The sequence below is a fragment of the Sprattus sprattus genome (genome assembly GCF_963457725.1).
Source record: "Sprattus sprattus genome assembly, chromosome: 18".
NCBI classification, from domain to species: Eukaryota; Metazoa; Chordata; class Actinopteri; order Clupeiformes; family Clupeidae; genus Sprattus; species Sprattus sprattus.
In genome coordinates, this window is record NC_137916.1 from 14,081,010 (window position 1) to 14,107,063 (window position 26,054).

The 26,054-nt window shown below is 38.4% G+C and overlaps 1 protein-coding gene across 1 annotated transcript; it reads left to right on the plus strand.

Moving 5' to 3' along the window:
• Positions 1 to 1,385: 1,385 nt before the first annotated feature.
• Positions 1,386 to 24,712, plus strand: hs3st4 (heparan sulfate (glucosamine) 3-O-sulfotransferase 4; the record flags this gene model as incomplete). Its single annotated transcript, XM_080856363.1, has 2 exons — positions 1,386 to 2,029; positions 24,058 to 24,712. The coding sequence occupies exons 1-2, from the start codon at positions 1,422 to 1,424 to the stop codon at positions 24,710 to 24,712; spliced, it is 1,263 nt and encodes a 420-aa protein (XP_080712489.1). The 5' UTR covers positions 1,386 to 1,421.
• Between the last annotated feature and the right edge of the window lie 1,342 nt (positions 24,713 to 26,054).

Below are 26,054 nucleotides of genomic sequence, written 5' to 3' on the forward strand. Positions count from 1 at the left end.
CAACGGTTGAAATATTTTCATAAAATGCATTGATGCCTGTTGAACTAGGAATCACAAATGCACAGATCAGAATTTCCCTTAGTATGATTGACTCAGAAGACACAAATTCAACGACCCACACATAAATTACTATTAATATTATAACTGTCTCACAAAGGCTTTCTGTGCATCAATGCAAATAACAATTCTGCTCAACCCCTCTGCTGCCCTATTTGCATACGATCATGACGGCAAGAGCTCACTTCCCTTTCAAATTAGCATCCAAGATTCACAATGAAACATGTTTGTGTAGAAACCAGAAATACAATTATTAGGAATCTTGAATAAAATGTGGTTTTGTTATTGTTATGCAAATATAGCTCATAGTTCTCCCAGTAAGCATATGCACAGGCCTTTGTGATGAAATTACTCTGATATGCTGTGACTATTTTTAAGATGTTATCACAGGCATATGAAACATGTAACAATTTTAATTTGTAACATTGTTTTTATTATGAATTATTTGTGTTCACCAAATGAGCATATGCATGTCCATGTCCAAAACAAGGCATATTGACGCTTAAAGGCGCACATCATGGTAAAGACATATAAGATAAAAATACTGATAATAATAATTGGACTATCTTACTAAGCCCTCTATCAGGTAGGACCCATCATTAGTAGAGAAAGGTGGGTGTATTCTTCAAACATTTGCGTTTCACTTAAGTTGTCGGCCTAAGCTACTCTGCGGTGTCGATGAGCTCATGTGCTGATGCGCACGAGTCCACCAATCAAGAAAAAGCGTTGAGACTGCATGGAACATTTTCAGCTGCCAAGGAGTTAACGACTTGAAATAGGCCTATACATTTTTTTCGTTCTTCAGAACAGAGATTAGTGTATACGGAGAATAATGGCAGTTTAATTTAAAATAACACGATCTAACACGGATTACGTTACATTGTCACATTAATAATTGTAATTTTCGTAAGCAGCAGCGTGAAGGACAGCGAAGTCAGCTAGCCTACTGCTGCATTCAAACAGCGTAGCCTACTGATGTAACAGTGGATGAAGACGTGCCTCCCAGACTACTTCAAAGGCTGTACCGTTGCTTCTTTTCATAAATTGGCAAGACGGCGTCCATCACACCCTTCCTTTATTTGACAGAGCTTCTCATTTGGAATCACGCCAAACCGCAGCCTGCAAAATCAGGGAACTGATTGTACTAAAGGATTGAAATACAGAATCCATATTGAAGAAAGCAACGCGGTATTCGTTTAGATTTTTAACGACCCGTTAAAATGCGTATTGGATATTGCTTTGAATGGAGTAGCTCCACGAAGCTGTAGCTGTGTTGGTTGTGAACGTTATTGTCGAGGGTCCATGCAAGACTTGCTGTGGAAACATGTGTGGCTACTTCTCTAAACGGATCACTGCTATCAGAGATGGCATTTTGGTCCAGTACAACGATTTTTACCTCTAAAGTGCCACGGAAGATCTTATTCATGTTTACTCTATCCCTCTCTGTCACCTACCTTTTCTACAGTTTGGTGAGCTGTTATACCTCGCTACAATTCTCTGCGCAAGAAAACTATGTATATCAAGGAAGGCCGGTGACAGAGGAAACGACTTTTATGACATTAAGGGGGAAACTTTATTCCACATCACTCCAGGGCGAATTTATAGAACGTACAGGTACCGAGCAACCTACAGTTTTTTCGACGAATCCAGAAAATGCTAAAATCGAAGGGAGGACAGCAGAATGGGTTAGAACAGATACGGCTCCCACTAACACCATCGCGATGGTTCATACGGCAGTTATGGACCAGCAGCACCAAGGCTTCAGCACTACGGACAGCGTTTTCAGAACCTCGATGAACAGCACTCCGGAGTATGGGGAGAAAAAGCTGCCACAAGCCATTATAATCGGGGTGAAGAAAGGAGGTACCCGAGCTTTACTTGAGGCTTTAAGGGTTCACCCCGACGTTCGAGCTGTGGGCAATGAGCCCCATTTCTTTGATCGGAATTACGAGAAAGGGCTGGACTGGTACAGGTATGTGTCTTATATGTCTGGCATTGTGAGGTCTCTATAACCTTGGTTAAACCAAAATAGTGCCCTGCCAGAATGTGCATAATGACAGTAAATGTAAAGGCAAAATTGCAGAGCATACCCCAGAGTCTTCAGTGCATGTCAGGTCTACCGTTGTACATATCTATCCGCTTTACCTCATTTTGAGGGAAAGGAATAAATATCTTAATATTATTCACAAAAATATGACAATAAACTATATAGCTATGCACAAATTCATGACTGCATGACACAGTACAACACTACAGTGATTAATTCAAAGAGATGCTCTGCTTTAAGCTTGAAAACAATGACCATTTGGAGGGAAAAAGATGACATGCCTTGGTGTATAACATCCTCTCAAGTTTTCAGTGGTCTACTTTGCCTCATGATAACCACACTTAATCCAGGTGGTTTGCCATCGCTCTGACAGGCATCACTAAAAGCAGCACATTTGTTTTGTTTATTCTCAATGCCTTTCCAGTTTGAATGATGCCCAAGTATAAGGTTTAGCCAAGTGCACTGTACAATACGATACAAGCTGTGGAGAGTGAAGACTGGGAGAATAGGACTCCATTTCAAATTGTTATGTGGATTTTGGAGCCTCGTAACTGGGACTGTTCTTTTGCTCACCGAGGGATGTGAGGGGAAAACCAAGGGGGCAATAATATCTGCTGGTTCTGACTTGAGCCATGTTACTTGGACTGGAGTCAATGTGAACTCTTTCATTGCTCTTGCAGTGTCAGTGTTATTAGACAGGTAGAGACTTACAGACACATTATATAATTATGGTAATCCAAAAAGATGTGAATTCAAATCAACAATTGAAACCAGAAAACCCATTTCTATTCCTTTTTGTCATGCAGCTCCACGACCATGAGGCAGGTTTGATTATTGTCTGATATACCAGTCGGACCCCTGGCAGTGGTACCAAAAGTGTGGGGTGGGACCCGCAAGAGGGGTGCAGATTTAGGGGGGTGAAAAGACAGAACAAGAAACCTGTACAACCAGTTACAGTTCAAATTTGGTATGGAAGTGCTCTTTATATTGCAGCATAGTAGCTTATAACTAGCCTGTTTGCTTAACTCATAAAATATTTAAGTTTAACTGATAAAATTAAATTGAAATGTTCAAATGCAGAAGCAATGTTTGAGAAAAGCTATGCAACAGCTAATGGACATCTGTTTTTCTTTGAATTAGAAGTGAAATTGCAGGTAATATGTGAGTGTCTCAAGCTTTGAACCATGGTGATGAATTGGGTGGTGCACTTTTCAGCCCAATGACAGAACTGTAATAACAGTTCAGAACAGTCTGTAATGCAATACCAGAAATTGTCTTGATAAGGATACTTCACATATCCAGGATTTTGTTTGCACTTGTAGGTCAAGTCACCAAATAAAAAGACTTTGATTATGACATTAGACCTGATCGTCAAAGGTCTTACATTTCAGCTTGATTAAACGCCATTTTGTGTAACCTCCTCCTACATGAACTCACAATTTTTGTGCTGATATATTTTCCCATATGATCCACATGCATTCCATCCTCACGTGGAGCATCTTCAGCATGAGGCAGAAATCATGATCTCAAGAAAATAATGTTTAGTTGGTGTTGAGTGCATGAAAGGTCTTAGTTAACTCCTCTCACAAAATACAAAGTTGGTTATTACATTTTACATATCACATCTTAAGGCTATTACATTTTGAGCTGGCAGGGAAGCTCATGCAGTGCTCACATCTTGGTCAAGGACACATAATGGAATATTCTTGTCGTAGTATCTGGTGTAGTAGTAAGAAACTCCCATGAGGTTCTTAAGCTAGCTATCTTGTTAAACTAAATTGACATCATTTAAGGAGTGTCCTTGCTCCCTGGTCATATCTGTCCTTCTAGACCTTGTGGGAGCTTGTGTTTACCACCAGAGAATCTTTGAACGCATTGTTAATGGTAAATGGACTGCATTTATATAGTGCTTTTCTACTCAAAACGCTTTACACATAAATGCCTCAGACCTCTACCAAATCATACACTGATGGAGGAGGCTACTATTTAAGTTGCACTTAGCACTCTGTATGCAAATAGGAATTTGCCATTTTTCTGAAGATAAAGTTTAATTTATCTATGTGCAAAATAGTTAATTGTTTAAAGAGTGATTACATGTTTTCCGTAAATATAAAGATACCAAAACCATACCGCTACCGTGGCCAAAAAAACATGATACATACCAAACCATGGGACCACTGTGCCATTGCATCCCTAGTTTGATGGATCATTGGCGTGCTGTGTATCTTGCAAAATAGATCACAGCATGATAACTTAATAGCTCAATAGCACCAGTTAGCAAAGTGGTGGGCTATTTCATTGCAAGGCTCATAGATGTTGGTGGCTTTTGGTGATTTTTTTTATATTGGTATGGCAACACAGATAGCTAAAGGCCAGTGGCCACTGTCGGCCCACTGGGAGTACAGCTGACAGTCCACTGGCCCTTTTGCTGGTTTTCAAGTTGTCCGCTGGTGTGCTACAGACAAAAAGGCCCCCATTTTTGTTCTTTTTCTTCATACTTCTTCATTAGTTTTCACCAACCCCTAACATTTTTATAGATATAACCATCTTTGTTACCGCTTTGGCTTATATTTAAAAGTATTTATTTAGAACTAGTGAAGATATTTTGAGCCAGAAATATACTATTGCTTAGGCTCTGTAAAGACCTTGACACAATGTCAATTGTTAATGGTAATATGTAAGGAACACAACTGATCTGAACGGAACTGGCTTGCAGTCACCTTCAAATCCTTTCAAATCCATTTTTTGGGGACGCAAAAATGTCAGTCAGACTTATCAGGTTTCCAGTGCCCCCCTTGACACTTACATATAAGCCTTTATTTCTGACTGATGTGGTCTCATAACACATTCTGGGGGAAAAAGAACACAAACACAAAATGCCAAGACATATGCATCCAAAGTAGGCATCATGAATCACTTTACCTAAGGAAGGTTTCAAAATCATGGGAAATCTTATTGTGATAGAAATTTCAACAACAAAAAAACTCACAAACTGTGTTTCTATAAATGGTACTTGTGTACCCTCTGGAAAATGAAATCCTACAGAGCATTATGGTTTGTTCCTAAAAAAAATCTTCGTTGTAGAATTCCAGTCCATTTACACTAAAGACTGCGGAAGGATAATTACATTTAATCTAAGTATGACCACAGTGAAGGGCCTCAAGGGAATACTTTGCCATTCTGCAATAAGTCATGCTTATGATATGACTGATGACATAAGAATATGGCAGGCTGAATTCAATGATAGGGATGAACTCAGAGCTGTGAGCCAAGTCCTTTGTTTACACCCCTGTGTCACTGTCACACACACAGAAAAACACATTCATCAGCCTCCTGAAGCTTGTTTGCTGATTGTTCAATTGGCTTTGAAGTTTCTCACTGCTTTATATTGCTTGTTTATTCATGGACTCAAAACACCATGAGGTATTCTCTTGGAATAATTTTAGCACAGTGTGAAATGGTGTAGGAGTAGAGCATCCAATGTGTTAACTGAGAAAGGAGGAGACTGAAAATAGCGCAAAACATGTACTTTTAGCTCTATATAACGAGTTAAATCCGCGGACCACAGATGTGACACCAGAAGTAATGTAATTTATTTAATGTAAAGATTGCTGTTTTTCACTTAAAGGAGGAGTCTGCATTTCTAATCCAATAAATTTTTTCGGTCAAATTCAGGCTCCTCATGGTTCTCTGTCTGTCTGTCTGTTCTGTGCGGTTAAACAACCGCAGTGTTCAAGCACAGTCCTGAAATAAGAAACCAAGTTTCTCAGAGAGGGAGTTAGATGCAAAGATGTTTGTTTTGTAGTGAGTCGTACAGTCATGGACTCTTGGGAGTGGAGGCCTGTCTTCCACAAACATATTTCGGCCCGCTTCCACCCGCAAAATACTGTGGGTGGATGTTTACGCAGGAAGGATTTTTCAGTCCCACTCCTGCCCACTCCCAAGAAAATGTGCCATTCATAAAAACAACCACCCTTTCACCTGTTTATGTAAGACATGGATTATTTCTTGTTTGTCTTGAGCAAACACGAATAACATTCCGCATTTTACGAACGTAACGTACCATCCCGGACATAAAACTTGTTTGTAGAGGTCTACGCGAGTTCGATTTTTCAGATTTACCTTTATTTCATTATATATATATTATTTATATTTTATTTCTTTAACTCCTGCACATGCATCCATTTTTTGCCCACCCCCACCCACACTCCACAATCGACATTAGTCTCTCACCACTCTCTTTTGCACTTGGTCCCATAGTACTGCCAGTTTAGACTATTCAATTTATAAATACTATATACATTTGTTTGCCCTTAATGGTAGAAGCCCTTATGTATCAACTGAGCAATTATCTCTTAGTTGATGTTAAATCCCATCTATAGTGAATAACCTTTATAGTTCAGGCTATTTACACTGACTTAAAACAAAGGTGGTAAATTGAAAGTCGAAAAATAAGGTAAATATTGTTATATATTGTAGGCTGTTATGAGGAGTGAGTAAGCTGTGAGCTTTAATGGACAGAGGGAGAGAGAGAGCACAAGTGTGTCTGTCAGGGCAGTGATTGAAACAAAATGTAATGACAGTACAGTGATTCTTGAGACCTGGGACAAAACATGTCCGTGACATAAATCACAGTTTTTTTATCTTAAAATGTACGATATATAATTTAAAAGCCTCACCAAACTCATTAACATGACAAGGGTAGCACAACAAAGTGTGTTTTGTTGTTGTCTAACATTTAGTTTTTATTCTAAATGATATGATATGTGACCAGTACCTACAAAAACCCATGTCCGAAAGCAGGTCACATCACACATAAAAAGTCTGAAAAGTGATATAAAATTGAACTTTATCTATATCATATGTAAATAACATAGTATTTATTTCACAAACATTTAAAAAAAATATTTTGAATTTTTTTTAATGTACTTTCTGGTCAGTTGAACATGTGTCCAGAGTTTTCGTCAACACCATTAGACTTTTTTAAATTGGGAAAAAAAATCAGGAATAATTTAGGGCAGCTTTAACTCAAAGGACCCCTTTCCTTCCTCCTTGGTCTTCTTGGTGACATGAGAATATTTGAGCTCTGGTAAGTTTTTAATAATACTTTGTTTTTCATATCTATTTACTAATATGCACATGTCACAACCATAGCGTATCAACTCCAAAATGGCTAAAGAGTCAACATTAGAGTAAAATGTTCTGCAATCTAGTGTTTATTTATATAGATTGGCTGGACCATGATCAACAGATGATAAACAAGATGGCTCCTCCTTATCTTGTGTGATATAAGGAGAAATGTACTTTTTTAGTCAACACCATCAGACGTCAACACCATCAAAACACCATCAAACACCATCAAAATTTGTGTCTGATGGTGTTGACTTTCTCTGATGGTGTTGACTAAGGCCATTTTAGTGTCCATTTTAATCATTTTAATAGTGTTTATGCCAAAAATATCACTACCTATGCATTTTTATTGCTATTTCAGTTTCATGTCAAATTAAATCTAGTTTAGATATAGAGTGTCAACTCCTTCAGATATATATTTTTTTAAATGGTATCTGTTTCATTCATTGAAGGATATTTGTTCAAAGACTAACACATTTACAATGTAGATGTGTATTTTTAATGCTGTTAAATCTGAAGGTTAAAGACAAATGTAATTCGTGATATGATTTCAATTCTACTCATTAAACATTGAGTTCTTTGGCTATAAACTTTAGTTTTTAATGATTTAAAGACCTGTGTACATTATAAGGGGAACTGCGAAAACTAATGAGTGAAAATATTTCTGATAAGATAATTTAAAATAATTTCCATAAGTATATTTATGTTTATGATGGTGTTGACAAAAATCAAGTGCTGACCCAGCAAACATTTAATTAACATAAAAAATATACAACTGGGAGGTTGAACCAAAACATGTTTGGATAGACAAAACTTCATTTGAAAGAAATGTAATCATATATTTTGGAAGTTATCCAAATATTTTTTTTTTGGGAAAATCAAAACCTGTTTTGTCCCTTATCTCAAGAATCACTTTGTGACTCCAGAAACATAGGCCTACATGTTTGGGCAAAACTAACCGAAATGCTTTCCTACTGTGTATTTGAACAATGTTACCCCCAAAATGATCACATCTTACACACTTTCTTATTTCAAGAGTTATCCTAACTGTTTTTTTTTGTTAATATTGTTTGTTGTTATATTTTTGGCTAATGTATGCCAATATTCTGCTGTTTTTGGTCAATGATTGGGCTAGGATAATTATATTTTTTCAAAGTTGGCTTATCGCCTGATGGTTGCAATTTCTTGGACTTCACAGACATTTTCCCGACACCTATTGCTTTTTGTCGTATGACTGAGAAGGTCCCAATAGGAAAACTGTATCTGGCCTGTTGTCACACTGTTCAACTTTTCTCAATTTGACTGCAAATGATACATCATAATGGTGAAAATGTGAATGCAGTGAAAGACATCCTCATGGTTCTATCCTCAGGCCTAAAACAGCTACACAAACATAGTGAGCCGCACATTGCAAATATGTCAGTCTCTCACTCACACTACACAGCAGTCTATTCGACTTGAAATTATTATTCTAGGGCTATTGGGAGTTTAAATCTGTGAGATTTAGTGAGATCCATGATATATGAGAAATGTTAAAAATCTGTGAGCCTCACAGATAAAATGAGACTCGACAAGTATGGTCCTGGTCCAAGAGGCAGTGAGGAAGAGCTAAAGGAAGAATTGCGGTGACCACATCCATTGATTGTCACAAAATTAAATTAAGGTCTCTAAAATGGGTATTTGTTCAATATTCGATAAGATAGTTACATAGTTAGTAGCTAGAGATGCATATGAGTAACCTTGCGTTTGTAAATTGAGTCAATTTAGAGTCAAACTTGAAGTTTCTGACATATATTCTGTCAACACGCTGGTTGTTGCATGAGTACTGGAATTTAAATATGCACATCAGCTTCACACTTATTGAATATGTCCTGATTGCATAGGCAGAAACACCATACCCCTGGCAGGTACTACTAAGCCAGGCAGTTTTCAGGTTAGAGGCCAGTCTAAAAGCCACATTACCATCTCCCATTGGCAGTAGGATGATTGGATGAAGATTATGCCGATATATTTGTCATTCATATGAATGGTGTTTCTGCCTATGGACATATTCAATAAGTGTGGTGCCCATGTGCATATTCAAATTAATTTCAAAAGAAACTTGTAATACAAAACTTGTAATGAAAATACTTTTCATGGGTACTTTCATTGTGTAAAGTTAAGAGTAAAGGAAAAAAATACATTTTTGAGGTAAATTTTTACCATGCATTATAAGCACACATCTCAGATTGATGAGAATTAAACATATTTCCTCAACTGGGATTTCTTAGGACTTTTAGTATGTTGTTCTGGATACCTCAAAGAAATGATCTATGCTGAAAAAAAATCTTTTACAATTAGTCTGTCGTGAAACGGTATTTTGCCTGGACTACTAGCCGAAGTGCCAGTTTAGGAAGGGAGGTGCTCTCTGAAGAGTTGGGTCTTCAAAAGCTTCTTGAAGGTAGAGAGGGACCCCCCCTGCTCTGGAAGTGTTAGGCAGCTCGTTCCACCAACGTGGAACTACAAATTAGAATAGTCTGGATTGCCGGAATTGCACAGACGGCAGTGCCAGACGACGCTCACTGGATGAGCGCAGCGTCCTGGGTGTAACATTTGCCCTTACAAGAGCATTTAGGTAGGTGGGAGCAGAACCAGTAAGCACTTTGTAGGCAAGCATAAGTTTACATGGAAACGTTAGCCTGACAATGTCATACTCATAATTCTAGTCAGAATATGAGTCTGATACTGACCCATTGGGCTGTGATTATGGGGCGTGTTTCAACGAACCAGGAAAAAAATGCTTCTTCGCTCAATTGGATACCTACAACCAATCAGAGCAAGATAGTATGACCATCTGATACATTAAAACTTTTACCGGATCCCGTAGGAAGGACGGCAAAAACATATTTTCGATCGACAAATGCTTTGATCGCGTTTCTCTGTTCCTCTTTTAAATATCTGTGAGATATGCCTGCTCACGTACTTATTAGCAGCGAGGCTAGCTAGCTACTATGTGTTGCAATGGATTTTTTGTCTAAGCGTTAGCAATAACCTATCAATAATGGTCTAGAGCGCTTCAGTTAAGACCTACAATCCTCGGCAACATTCGTGTTGCACATACACAACTAACCGAGTCAATGTAGACATAAAAAAGTCGTGTAGATAGCTTAAATCACATAAAATATGTCCCACTAACAGGCTCCCGAGACGCCGCTATGTTGGTACGATTTCTAATCTATCTATCTAATTAACTCAAGCGTTGGTTGGTCATCTGTCCATCATCGTATAAAGCCCGCCCTGACAATTTGACTGGTACGGCATAATCCGGCCGCTGATACTCTCTCCCTAACTGCACAGAGCCAGACTGAGCTTCCCAGACCAAAAATGTTGTGGGCGGGGTTCGGGCTGGTATCCAGGCTATGGAAACGTTTACACTCAACATAAATATCTTAATGTATAAATAACCAGACAACACTATTTTATTCATATATGAGTTGTTCACAAACTTTGCTGAAAATAATGGTGCCCTCCACCAATCAATTAGTTGACCTTTATAATATTTTAGCAGTCTGACATTTGTTATTTAATTTAAGAGCTTTAATCAGAGCTCCTGATCAAAACATTCACTGGGTGATCAAGCACGTTCCACCGTTTGTCTTTTCCACATGTATGACATGAATTATGGTGCTGAGATGAACCAATGAAAAGCTTCAGATGAAAAGTCTCTATTACACACCTGAGTTTCAAACAATAATGATGCGATGAACGAGACTAGTGGGTAGACATGAGCTCATTTGTCAGACACACATTTTATTTCTGTTGGTTTGTGACAAATTTGCCAATTTCAGCAAGCCAGCGGTAAGAATTACAGTTTTAATATTTGGAATTAAAATAATGCAATTGCATAATGGAGGCTAACCATCTGCATTTGCAACAGTAGTAAACAATTACATACATTAGTACCTTACTACGTATTTTTCTCATTATTATTATTATTATTGTGCATTGGCCTTGTTTGTCCAAGACTCCTAAAGTGATCCATATGCAAAGTGTGTAAGGCCCTATAGAGGCGTGAAGAGCAGACAGGGGTGAATGTTAATCTATCCACATAGCAAGCCTGACCTTTATGTTTGCAGAGTCAGCTTCTGATGGCAAGAGATGTCCAATCCTCCATCACTGTCAGCTTGGCTTAATGAATGCCCTAGAGCAGATTGGAGAATGAATAAAGCTGATTTGCGTACTGATAAGTCATGACTTAAAGACCCCACCATGCAGAACTGAACTGTGAAGAGTTTTCTAGCTTCTCCATACTCTCAAAGGAGTATCTTTTATACTAATGCTATTTATTTATAATTATGTTTTCTTTTTCCCTTTCATGTGCACATGAGACACAAGTGTGATAGCTGCATAACTTACGGTCTGATTGTAGGACATTTGTCGAGTTCAAGTGGAGTACTTGAGTAAAGCTTCTCTCGTGATGTTCTGAGAGACTACTTCTAAAGAGAATTACTATTTATTCAAAATTATTGAAAAAATATTGGCCAAGGATGACAATTCTCCATCTCCAGTTTGCGTTCTCACAAGACACTGAAAAAGAAAAAGATTCTAGGGAAGTAACTACAATTATGAAGTAAAACCCTTGCACATACACTACATAAATGTAGGCTTAACAAGGTTAAGCATGGATCATTTTGCTTGGCTATAAATGAACTCAACAAAAAAGTTGAAAAAAATCTATAAAGATCCTCAAAATATTTTTTAAATATATCAAAATAAATAGTACTTTAACCCAGTTGTAAGCATAGACTTTCCATATGGCTCAGCTTACACAGGTACACCATGTTGTACAGAGCTTACAGACATGCTGTGGTCTCACTATGATCAGTGATATTGAAGAAAGATATTGGCCTGAAGTTTCTTACTTGTACTAATAAGAAAAAGCTTTGTTGTTTTAAGGGCCATTCATTTCTTTGTCAGTTACCTTGAATCTCCTTCCATTATATAATTACGTTCCATTAAAAATTATACCTATAACACTATACTCCCTATAAGATGGAAATATGCATGTGGACACAAACATGCACTTATTTTAATTATATCTACATCTACATTATATTCTAAGTTTAATCTATGGCTACTTTCCAAAATGCTGTTTTGTCAAGCCAGTAAAAATTGTCCATTTAAGTGACTGAACACATTAGGTTCTGTTTGTGAGGCAAAACTAAAATGTGTTCCTGTTTCTTTTAATAATATAAGGGTGATGTGATTAGCAGATGTGGCTTGATGATGGCAATCTAAAGTGAACTTTGAAAATGGGACACTTGAGAATCCCTCACATGTCCCAGCATCCTGGGATGCTTCCAGACTACATCCCAGGGAACACTTAAATAACCATAGACATGGTCAGATAGGTTGTGTCAAATATTATAGACATATTTTATAATATTATAGACATATTTTCTTATTTTTTTATTATTTGTATTAAATACTATAGCATGGCTATGTTGGCTTAGTTCCCCTTCTTTGGCATTTCTGTGGAGGTGCTGCAGTTAGTTTGTTGCAGTCATGTTTGTATCACTACCATATCAGTAGGTCAGTGGCGGCTCCTGAAAAAATTCTCAGGGGGGGCAATTTTTTTGATAATGATTAAGGCGACCCATTCAGTAGGTACATTAAAGTATCCGATAATCAAACAGCAATACCTTTTTGTCCACTATTGGCAGCAACCAGCAGTAATATTTCCCCTCTTTCTACATAGCTAGAGTAGAAAGTTACAGGTGGAACACTATGGAAGAAAGTTAAATTTAGGAGCCTTCATAAGCAAACATGATGTGGCTCCACATTAAATGATCCCACTTTTTCATTATCCACATGTCCCAAATGTTGTATGATGTAACATAGCTGAACAGGACACATGATGTGTCCAGTAACAACATAAAGGGGGCAACATAAGTCAAAACCAACAATATTTATTGACTAATCTTGAAGTGTTGGCATACAAAAGCAAAATAAGTTATCACATAAAAAAATTATTCATAGTTAGTTCTCACTGTGAAACCTATGAAAGTGACAGTGGTAGGCTATAGAAATACAGACCGCGTTAGCCACTTCACAACCGGGATTATCTTTCGTTCCAATTTCCCTCACTTTGTAGAAACCTGTTGAATGGATACATTTGGTCTAGGAAGTCCTATTGTTTTTTTTGTCCATTTATCTTCATTAGAACGCTGACTAAAAAGAAGTTTCTGTCCAAGAGCGGATGGAGTTGTTGTACTGAACAGGTGCCATCTTGACATGCCTCTGTCGAAGCTGTGTGGCGTCCTTATAGGCTTTTACCATAGGCTTTTACGTCCATTACTTATGACACGACATGGAGGGGCGAGCATATCAAAGGAAGTGTTACTGTATTCTTCTTTTATCATTGATGTGGCTGCTATCGTCCTGAAAATGTGTTTTGTCCCCTCCTCCTAAAGACGAAAGTATAACATTTTCAAAGAGGTATTAGCAAGTAGATGATGGATGAGAGTAACAAATAACCCCAATTTTTGAAAGGTCTGGAAAGATTGTTTTTGTTCCATGAAATTGTATTAAGATTTAACACATCAAATTAGCAGTCTCTTGAGAGGAAAATAATCGTGTGCAAGTAAATTGGCTGCTAACAGAGAGATCATACAAGTATTGAAGCATGTAAAAGGAGCAATAGTCATGGGCTAATGCTGTGGTCCACGTAGAGTCCAATAGTCAGTCATGGACTAATACTGTGGTCCACTTAGAGTCCAATAGTCAGTCATGGGCTAATGCTGTGGTCCACTTAGAGTCCAATAGTCGGCAATGGGCTAATGCTGTGGTCCACTTAGAGTCCAATAATCAGTGATTATTATTATTATTACAAGTATTTTGCATATTATGAGTCATCATTACACGCAGATTAATTTGTATCTAACAAATCTATATCAGATTATCTAACTGCATCTAAATGCATATTTGTGGTGAAAAAAGGGATTGAATTCAGACCCTCCTGATCGAGCATTTCAAAGAAAAGGGTTGAGATAAGGAACTTTGTATACGTCTTCATGCAGTGGATATGCTCAGTTCCCTGTGTCACTTTTGCACATAGAATACGTAATGATGGTTTCAATCTACACATTTAATGAGATTCAGCTGCATATAGATTTCCAATCTTAAAGAGTGGGAGTGATTTGTCATGGCCCAAAGTCATATAATGAAATGTGACAACGTCTACATCCTATGTTATGTACACAGTCATGGCACCAAGATGTATATGATCATTTCAGGTGCCTATATCACATATTTCACTTCCAAAAGTATAGAACTAGGTCAGATAGACCAATGATCTAAAAGCCAGCTTGGAGAACAATTACAACTTTATAATATCATTTAACACAAAAAAATGACAAAATGCCTTAAATACTGACATTTAATGGAGGCTGTCCCCAAACAAAATCAATGACACAAAGCACAACTTTTATGTAATCACTGAAACATTTCAGCAGGAGGTACATACATTCTCCATGTTTCTTTTTTTTATTGTTGTTTCACAATTTCTCTTGGGCAAAGTTCAGCTTTGTAGCAGTGTTAAAAAATATGCTTAAGAGGCAAGCTATCTCAAAGAAGATAAAAACAAGATGGGTTTAGGGAGAGTTTACGAACAAAACAGGTAAATATTGCATAAAAGTGCAGACATAACATGAACCTAGACAGAACCAGAACATATTTGAACATTCCCTGCTGTCTTTGTAGAGATATAAAATACAAAGTCTCAGTCTGAGACAGCCTGATGCATTATTGCATATAAGTCTTGAAAAACATGATCCGCCAGTTTCTCTGTTATTGGCTCTTCTTGACTTGCCCTGATATTACACTGCAACAAACAGTTTCTTACTGGACCAAAAAAGGATCACTCAATTAAAATCACACAAAAGTAAGTTGTTTCGGCCATCAGGCCCCAATACTTTAAAGTTAACAATAAAGACTTTCAAGTCACAATTCATGTATATTTACAAAAGTCTGTGTTCTACCAGGAACTCCCTCTATTTGCAACTAAACACATGACACCATTTTTCCACAACCAACTTTCATCAAAAGAACAAAGTGGTCGGGGGAATAAATCTAAATGATAGAATTTGTATTCAGAGGTGCCGATCCAGTGTAGCATGGGCCTGCACAAGGAGTTGGGTCTCGTCTTCTGAATATTATAGAGGGTGAACTGACAAGACCTTAAGATGGAAAACTCAGAGTAACTAAGTTGATCTTCAATCATAACGCCCAAGTTTCTTGCAGCTTTTGTGTGGGTCAATGATGATGAGCCAAGTGTGATGTTAATATTTTGTGGGATTGTCAGATTGGCCAAAATACCAGGAGTTCAGTCTTCAAATTATTAGGAGGGCTGCAAACTTGTTTAAGATAAACAAGTTAAGTACAGGAAAAAAAGTTTGCTGAATTAGAATTTTCCACATGAATATTCATGTTACCAACATCAGTTACAGCCAATCAATCGTCCATTGGAAGTGCATTGGACAGCAGAATGCCCAGCTCATCATTTCCAATCATTAGAGACAAGAAAGCCTGTTCTACCTCCTCTACCAGATAAACGTGAGGTGTGAGAAAAAGCATGTTAACAGTTAAATGAATCTAAAATACCCAGAGCAAACAATCGTGTAACAAGAGAATGATTAGCTTAACTGATAAAAAACCTTAATCTAACAACATAGATGCAACCCACAAAATCATAAAACTCTGACTCTGAATGTCCTAAAACTTAAAATTGCATTACTGATTAGTCATGACCTAACTATTACCACAAGTGTATCAAGTTGGCTACTTCAATGGATTAAGGTTATTTTGTGTAACATTAAAAACATCAATCCCTCGTAACATTCCTACAAAAAGGCCAGGCTGTGTGAAATTAAACAGGCAGCCATAATACAAAGTTAATAGAGCTCAAGTGAAATGCTGATTGTCGTCTATGTTGGCTCTGATAAAAGTGTGCTAGCTGTGAAAGCCTTTCTTATATTTCCGCTGAGAGTTCTGTCCGGGAATATAGAATTACAGTAATGACTACCTCGGCCAGTGGGAATGATGGTTTATTGGTCTTCCACATGGCCACATATTATCAAAAGGAATTTGAAGATGATACCTTAACAAGTTGCTATTAAAAAGAAAACCTCAAAAGTGGTACATTAATGCATCATGTTGCTTTAATTAGCTTTGATATTCTCATTCATAATGGCACATAGAAGATATGTTTCCAAATGAAATGAATCGGCCATTAAGTGATAATGTGATGCTCTGGGCAAGGTTCTGTTGGACAACAAATTCCGACATCACAATCTGACACTAAATGTTGCAGACCAGCTGTACACCCCTTCCTGGTAATGGTATTGCCCAAAGGCAGGGGCCTCTTTTAGTAGTAAAATGAACCCTGCCACATTCCACACATTATTCAGAAATGATTTGAGGAACATAATGAAGATTTGCTAGAATATCTTGAGGAACATGACTAAGGTGCTATAACCAAGTAGCACAGAGTGGATGTTTGCCATGCCAGTACAAACAGTATAAAACAATGGCTGTAAAAATCATGGACACAATGATTACACAGAAATGAAGCAAAAATGTAAGCCAAAATTCAAATTGGAGCCAGGGGACAGGGAAGTTACAAATAATTACAACTTTTGTTGTATCAGGTTTAAATGTTAGCACGCTAAAACAAAATGAGCTAACTACCTACAAAGTAGACTGTTTGCCAGCAAAGTTAAGCAGTGTTCATCGATTCATATGAATGATCAATCTGAATGATCAATCTTTCTATAATGACTGCATTTATCAACACTTCCCCCCCCTCCAAACATCTGCCAAATCCACCATTAAGTGTGCTTTTTCAGACCTTGAGTAGTAAACAGAATATCAGACAGGTCCGCCCAGAACTGACACATATCTCTTCATTCTTTAGCTTCACTTTTGAAATAAGTTTATGCCGCCATTTGTTTTAAAGTCACTGGTACAATAGCTCATGGAATCTGATATCTTCAGATTCGACCTGTGCCACATCAACACGTTCTCATTCCCAATTTGTCAAAATGTGAAGCTTGGTCAGTGGCCTATAGCGTCAAAAAGTGACGCAATAACTGCCTTCTAGCGTCATTTTTCGACGTGAAAGGTTGTTTCATTGATTCCTATTAGGCGCCATTTTTCTACGTGCAAGGGTGTTTCATTGATTCCTATTACACCGAAGCTGTCAAGTTCTCTAGGAACTCAGTAGCATGTGGAAGATCCATACGTAGCCACAACAGCTTGGCACCTCCTGTGGGATGGCATCCCATTCCTGAACTAGAATTTGTAGCAAGTCAGCCAACATGGTTGCATTGGTCACTCTGGCACGTACAATTTGGTTGAGGTCTGGACTCACGGCAGGCCTTTCCATTCTCTCCACTCCCAAGTTCTGGAGGTACTCTGTGATGATCCTGCCTCTGTGGGGGTGAGCGTTGTCATCCTGGAGGATGGAGTAAGGTCCCAGATTCTGGAGATATGGGGTCGCCATTGGCTCCAGAATCTCATTCCGATATCTCACTAAATTCCAACAGAAGAATATTGCAGGGGATTTTGGCAAACATTTTTGGGCTGCTACCCACACGGTTAGCTGTGTTGCTCATTCCATGAATGCTCGATCCACATGCTAATGAGGTCCCTGACAGTGTAAAATGAATATTGTGTAAAAATGGTCAATATGTGTTTTTTTTTCTTAATACTGTGGGAGAATCATCAAATCCACCAAGCAACTCAAAACAAGAGTGAATACCAACAGAAGAATATTGCAGGGGGTTTTGGCACATTTTGGGCCACTACCCACACGGTTAGATGTGTTGCTCATTCCACGAATGCACGACCCTTACAAGTTGTACCTCGTTGTAAAGGTGACTAATCAGGCTTTCCAATGATATACAATACAATACCAATTGGTATTATTAAAGGGGAGGGATAAGCGACTGAAGAAACGTTTCCGAACTTTTTTTGAGGAGTTTATATATCTATGGTTTCTGCAACGGAGCTGTGTTTTTTTCTGAATAAAAGGCACAATAGCGTTGACATTTCTCACCCGAGTCATTTTTATACTCAGAGTTTTATGATCTACGTGAATTTATTATTATGACTATGAGGATTAACAATACACAAGAAGCATGTTACGTTGTCATGTTACAGTTTTTTCCCAGAGAGGTTAGATTTTATATTGATATTGATATACGCACATAAAAGCATTATAATTTCAACCTCTTCGTCATATGAATGATTCCTTCACTGACCAAGGCTGTTAAACCACTGACTACAATTCAATTAATTTATATAGTGCAAAAACAATTACATTGTCTCCTTAGAAGTGGTAATAATGGAGGGGCAACATGGCAAATGGTCAGACCATTGCTGATATTCACCCCCAGGAACCTGAAGCAGCTGAACTTTTCCACCTTAGGTCAGTTGATGTGTAGTGGTGCATGCTCCACCTCCTGCCATCTCCTAAAGTACATAATCATCCCCTTAGTCTTGCTACAACTAGCAATGAATTCGAGCAGAACTTAGCTATGGCGAAGACCACGCTGTTGTCGTTAGTCGGAAAAAGCTTCACCGTTGATGAAAACAATTACCACTTTGACTAAACTAGGCAAAAAAAATATACTGTACATACAATTCTTAACTACTGTATAATATTTGGGCCAACTGAAAGTTTAAGTCTCCAAACACTAAAGGTTTTAAGCTGAGCAGGAACGTAGCTGTCTCTTGGTCTTCAGGAATTCTGGGGTACTTAGCTCTAAAGTAGGAAACTAGTATTTTGAAAGAAATGTAAAATATAAGTTCTGATTGGCTTATAACCAACCATTATGAATAAAAGGGAATACAAATTGGTTTTAACATAGAAAGATTAAAGTAATGCATCATAACTTAGAAGCTAAACTAAAGAACTCTGGGAAACTGAGTGCTGGCACCTGATAGCTTAGTAATGAAGCAAAAAACAGTAGGACTGTCGCAATAAGCACATTTCTAGAGAGCCCTTCACATGCATCACAGCTCCCCCCATCTGAATCACCTTGGATGTCATGAAAGGCACTTTTTAATTGAATGTATTACTATTATTATTATTATTATGCCATCAAAAATAATTTAGTGATTTTATAAACCATTATCATAATATGCTCATTATCAAGCGTTTAGAACATCACACTGGATCTGCACACATTCATTTTCACTCAAGGGTGTCGGAGCTTAGCTTTTGGTACATGCCAAGGCTAAGATCAGGGTTATTTTGCACTGCATACTAATTAATAATTCATAGTGGGACTTACACATACATGTCTTGTAAAACAAGCACTTTGATTAATATTACTGCTGTTATTGGCTTCATGCATGACAGTAATGCCATCTAAACTCTGGAGTGCATGTAGGTCGTGTCATCGGTTTCTTTTCCGACAGGCTTGAACACACATCTGTTGTTGTATAGGTGTAAGCAGACAGTCTACATAAACCAGATGCAGGCAAAAAAATCGAAACTCTCCACGAACGCATACAGCGTAATCATAGCCATAGAGTCCATTAAGGCATGCAGCGTAATCATTGCGTAGAGTCCATGTCTTGGTGGGTCGGCTGTTTTGTCGGCACATAAAGGAGCATTTTGGATCACTGGTGTATGTGTATACAAACACATATATTTTTTCATCAAAATGGATGAAGAGTTGGGGATTCATGGACAATTTTAGAGGTTACCACTTTTTATTATAGACTCTGTTCTAAAAAATCTCACAGCGCCTTTTCTAAGGACATACAATAATGATTGTCATACCTGTAAACAGAACTGCTGGTGTCATTTAAATAAACCACATCCTATCTAAATACAACTTTTAATAACATGCAATTTTACAAGAAGTAGATTGTGGTTATGAATTAATTAATCAACTAAATTCATATTATCTTAGGTCACCCAATATAAATTAGAGACAACCAGTCCCACTGTAGTGTACATAAAATGCATTGGAATGAAATTAAGATTTTGGAAAGTGGTTTGTGAGTACTTTTGGGTAGCAGGGGCTAGGAGAAGACCTAATAGAAAAAGAGCAATCTTTCAGATTATAGCTACAAGAGAGACTACCCTCTGGAGATAAAGATATCTGGGATTTATTTCATCTATGAATGTTGACATGTTTTTTTAAGCCTTCCCGTTGGTAGTGAGGATTACAAGAGTTAATCTTGGGATCTGTAAAACATTATCCTACATTGGCAATGTGTGTTTGTGTCAGATTCTCTCACAGTGTCAATCTAGCTCTGTTTAGGAGATTAAAGTTGTGCACAGAGGTTTGCGGGATGTGCTTAAACAAGCTGTTCATTTGGTCGCAGCCTCTGAGAGCTGTGGGGAGATTCTAGGATTATATCTACCTCATCACCTTGGTATATCTCAACACTGTTTGTTTTGAGCAGAGACCTGACCCTGGCATACAGTTTATGCTTTCCATCAGCCTACAACAGGCACAGATCAAGTCAAGGAAGTGTGGCCTAGAAAATCTCATAAGGATGTTCTGCCACCCTTCTGCAGGAATTTTAAACATTTGGAAAAACTACTTATTAAATGACCAAAAATCTTTATTGAAAGCTACTTAAAACTCCAACTTATGTAATTATTTACTACTAAGCTCCATCTGACCTGCTCTGGTTGGTCTGTCGGTCTCCCTATACTTTCTCTCTCTTTTTTTGTAGTTAAATTCATGTACGTTTGAAAAATACACAGTGCAAGGTAATCATATCTTGCCGCAGATCTCTATTTAGAAAGGCTTTTTGACTGTCAGAATTTACCAGTTAAGCTCATATGGTAATACTGATGTTTTGTGATGACACAGAGAATTGCAGTTAGGCGACACCATCAAATAGCAGAGACTAAATAACTAGAGACTAAAATATAGAGGATAGAGTCCTGACTTTTGTGTGTGGCAGGAAACACAGGTCCCAACAGCAACAGCAGCCTTCCCATTGGTCCTAGTGCCTTTCCTGTCTTATTTGAAACACAACGGTACCTCTTTTTTGGATGGGGGAGAATGGTTGAACTTTAAAATGGTACCACCTCTAATGTTCTTGTGTTATTTCACTATTGAGAATCTGATATAGTATCATTGTCAGTGAAGTGTAATCAAGTATCTCTGCTGCTATACACAGCTATGGCAGAGAGAGGGAGAGGGAGAGAAAAAGAGAGTTGATCTGAGTAATCTGTGTCAGTCAAGTAAAAGCACCATTTGGATTACTAAGGGTTGCAATGATGGATAAGCTTAGCCCTTAATGGAGGAGATTAGACTCTCTAAACATGACATAGCATTCTTAGCTGCCTTTTTATGCCAGATGTTCACCAATAAACATCATGGAGTAATTATGATCCAAACCACCCTACCCCTACCTGTTTAGCTTGCTTTTACCCAAGGCATGTTCTAGTGTTGATGGACTGACTGAAAACCGGGTTCATTGAACTTGGTAAGTTCACTGAGCTGGTCGAATCGGCTGGCAAGAGCAAATTAATTTGTATTTGTATAGTTAATATTGTTTTTCTTTCATCGTTTATCTCAGTATGGCATAAATACCAAGCCAGATCTGTTTCCATAGCTAGCAAAGTCTTGGCAGGACTTGCCATTTGTTCTATAGTGTTTTGGCAGGACTTGCCCTTTGTTCTATGGTGTTTTAATCTCCTACACCACTAACCCCTCTACTGCCCTAGTGGTATTGCTCTGCATACCGTGAGTAATAAAGGAAAAGTGTGCCACTTGCAGGAAACTTGTCAGTGAACTTCTAATAATCATGTGTGTATAAGGTGGGGGACATGGGGTCTAAACTTAGCTGGCATTTGGCCCTGTTGCACAACCCTCTCAGCCACTCACATGCCCTGCTCCAAGCCTACCCTCCCTTGCATGCTGGGCAGGCTATCACCTAACAACCTATTTTAGCCTCCTGTATCTAAACAAGTATATAGGGGTCCCAAACCCACTATTCCAAAGTGAATTTATCCAGACTCCAGTCTGTGAGGCTTCACATAGCTGTAGAGAACCTGCTTCCATTTAATGCTACGAGTATCACATACTTGTGAAGGTTAGATGAAGCTAAGATTATAGCTGATGTACACCACTATGGCGGACCTCCATGATTAGGAACCCGGTCACTCAGGAGACTTCCCTTAAATGTTTGTACATCCCCCATCATCCCATCAGCCCCAACAGCTTAGTCTTTATCTGCGCTCACCAATACTGAGCAGACTGTGAACTAATTCATGCTACCTGGCCCTACCCTGGGCGCCTCTTCACTGGGAACAGACTCCTTGGCGAACCAAAAAAAAAGACTTATGGCCTATCAGGCACCAATCCTGTGGAATATTTATAGAGTCTTGGCTACTCAATACGATCCCTTGGGGTACTGAGTGAAGCTCATCATTCAGCAGCTGTGGGATAAGCAGCATGGTTGAGATGACCCCCTCTTACCCTCCAAACTCCGGCAAGCCTGGTCCAGCTGTGAGGCTGAGCTTGAGTCACCTTTTGCAGTGATCAGCGCAGGCTTGCAGGAGTCTGTTCCCAGTGATGGAGGACTGGCCCTGGTCGATGGAGCCTCTCTTGGATGGAGGTATCCCCAACCGGCATCTCTAACACCTCTTAGAGATGGGTGGTAAAGGCATCGAGGCAAATCTTCTTACCAAATCTTAGAAAAGAGTATGGATATAGAACCTCAAATCGGTTTTAGGGTTCTATTTCCATACTCTTTTCTTTTTATTCACCACAATGGGTAATTGTTTTAATATCACTGTAGACTTATTGTGCAACTCTGATAAGTAAAGCTTGATTTAGCCTGACACTTGAAGCACTAGCCAATTACCCCTTTGTTCAAGACAGATATTTCTTAAATGCAATATAGACTATTTTAATTTCAACCCCACTTAATGAAACACACTTTAGATAATGTTTTGAAAGTAGATTTGTACAACTGATGAATGTAGGCGCATATCTGTAGAAACCTCACAGAATTAAAGCATGATAAAAGAAACACTATATAGCACTGCAGTGTTAAGGATATACACTGATCATTATGTAAGCTCTTAAAATGGGGCCTGTAGAAAGCACAGATGGAATCAATTAGAAATGACTCGTCACAAATTAGGGGAGAGAGGACTCAAATGCATAACAGAGGAGGCAGGAGTAAAGCAAAAGCGTGATTTACTTACTCAAAGAACAGAAACAAAAACCAGGCAGGCAGAATAGAGACCAAAGACTACAGACCAAGAGAGAGACCAAAGACCAAAACAGAATCCGAAAGAGTAAGGCACAAAGGTCAATCAGGAAAACAGATACTATTATGACAGTGAACTAGCAGACAACATAGAAGAAAAGAAAACACAGATTAAAAGTACAGACCAATTATGCACAATGAGAAACACAATGGGAAACAGGTGAGCACAAGAAACTAAACAATGACAGGAAGTCACATGTGACAGGTGAGGGGCGGAGACAACACATGGAACAATAGAAGCATGTGTCAAAACGTAAACAGAAGCACGCAGCAAAACAGTAAACACAGAGTACAAAATGGCCACTAAGTTGGGCAACACAGAATCCCGCCTAAAACCCTGACATTACCAATTACATTGTTGTTGATTTCTTTGCAGGGTAATCTCAAACTATCATGGTTATTTCCCCTGATCATTTCATTAGTAATGTATTGTGTATATTGTAACATTGTTGCTAATGTGTCATCCTTGAGTTTTTAAATTATTTAAGATACTTTAGGTATTTTCAACATCATTTACTTGTGTTTTACAGAGACTTAATGCCCTCTACGTTGGAAGGCCAGCTTACAATGGAAAAGACGCCAAGCTACTTTGTAACAAGTCATGCACCTAAGAGGATATACTCAATGGCTAAAGACATCAAACTAATCATTGTTGTACGTAATCCGGTTACCAGAGCCATTTCAGATTACACCCAGACTCTCTCCAAAAAACCAGAGATCCCAACATTTGAAGTTCTGGCGTTCAAGAACCGGACACTAGGACTTGTTGATGCCTCATGGAGTGCCCTTCGGATTGGTATCTATGCATTACACCTAGAGAGTTGGATGCAGTATTTCCCCCTCTCTCAGATGCACTTTGTCAGTGGAGAGAGTCTTATTTTGGATCCAGCTGTTGAGATGGCAAAAGTGCAAGACTTCCTGGGATTGAAGCGCATTGTTACTGACAAACACTTCTATTTCAATAAAACCAAGGGATTTCCTTGCTTGAAGAAGCCAGAAGACAGCGGTGCCCCACGTTGTCTTGGAAAGTCAAAAGGCAGAATTCACCCCAGAATAGACCCTGATGTTATTCACAGACTGCACAAATTCTACAAGCCCTTTAACATGATGTTCTACCAGATGACAGGGCAGAACTTCCAGTGGGAATCAGAGGAGATTATTGACTCTCAGAGTTCCCAGGACTAGTTAAGTGCAGAGGTTCATAGCAATACCACCAGCCTTTCCATACCAGAGCCCCATCTTGTGTTATCCCTCAAATGATTGCTTGCACACATTAATCAGTCACAGCTGTCTTCTCAATGTGTCTGTATTCATATAAAAAGTGTACAATGTGATGCGCTAATTCACACCCCCTCTGTTCATATTGTTACTGATGGCAGAGCATCACTGTTTATCTCATGTATACAAAAGATACATGCACATACAAACACACACACACACACACACACACACACACACATATATATAAATATATATATATACATATATTTTTTTTATACGTTAAATTAAGATGACTATTGTTTGTTCACATTAAGTCATGTTCACTCTGATGCATGCGATGAGTAAAGTGTCCTTAAGTCCATCTCCTTGACAGATTTTTGCCTGTTCCCTGCCCCCCCTCGCTGATTCTTACATTGACTGTGTTATGTACTCATGATGTCATGATGACATTTTCTGTGTTATGTAGTGCTTCAACTTTCATACCAACTCAGTAACATGACATCATTGCCAATTTTAGATTCATAGTTAAATCGCAACCTCAGTGAATAAAAAAAAAAGCCAGGATGGAAAAAGGAAAATCATTAAGATGTTAACATTACTTTACATTGGCAGGTATCCCTGTACCCTTTAAAACACAAAATAAAACTGGGGGTCACATACACTACCACGTAAACGTTTGGAATCACCCAGAAAATAACACGTTTTCCAGGAAAACCATATTTTTATCCACCAAAGAAGGTGCAAAAATGAATAGAAAAGTATAGTCAATGCATTGACATGGTTTGAAATAATGTTTTCTGCTTGAAATAATATTTTTATGATTGTATGTTTTCATCAAAGATTCCTCCATTTGCAGCAACTTCAAACTTTGCAGCATTACAGCTTAAATGGTGCTTCGCTACTAAGGTCTGACAAAATTTGGAGCAGGTCTTTGCCCTGTGATAGGCTAAAACCTGCTCCAATCAAGCGTCATCCACAGGGTGTGGCATGGTAATGTAAAATTTAATGCCAGCCTTTTTTCTGTGCAAATTTCCCACTTTACCAGCACTGAAGCCCCCCAAGACAATCATATGATTCTCCACCGTTGTTGAGGGACAGCACCAAGCACTCCTCTGGCATCAGTTAATTTGTTCTGGACCTCATAAAGTGATACAAGCCAGGACAAGTAAACCAAGTTAGATTTGTCTGTCCATAACAGGCAGGTATTTTTATCTGGTATTTTATCAAGGCAATTTAGTTTTCTCCCACTTTTGATGCCTCACATTTGTTGAATGTTCTGACTCCTCACTCATGGTCCTCCTTCTGA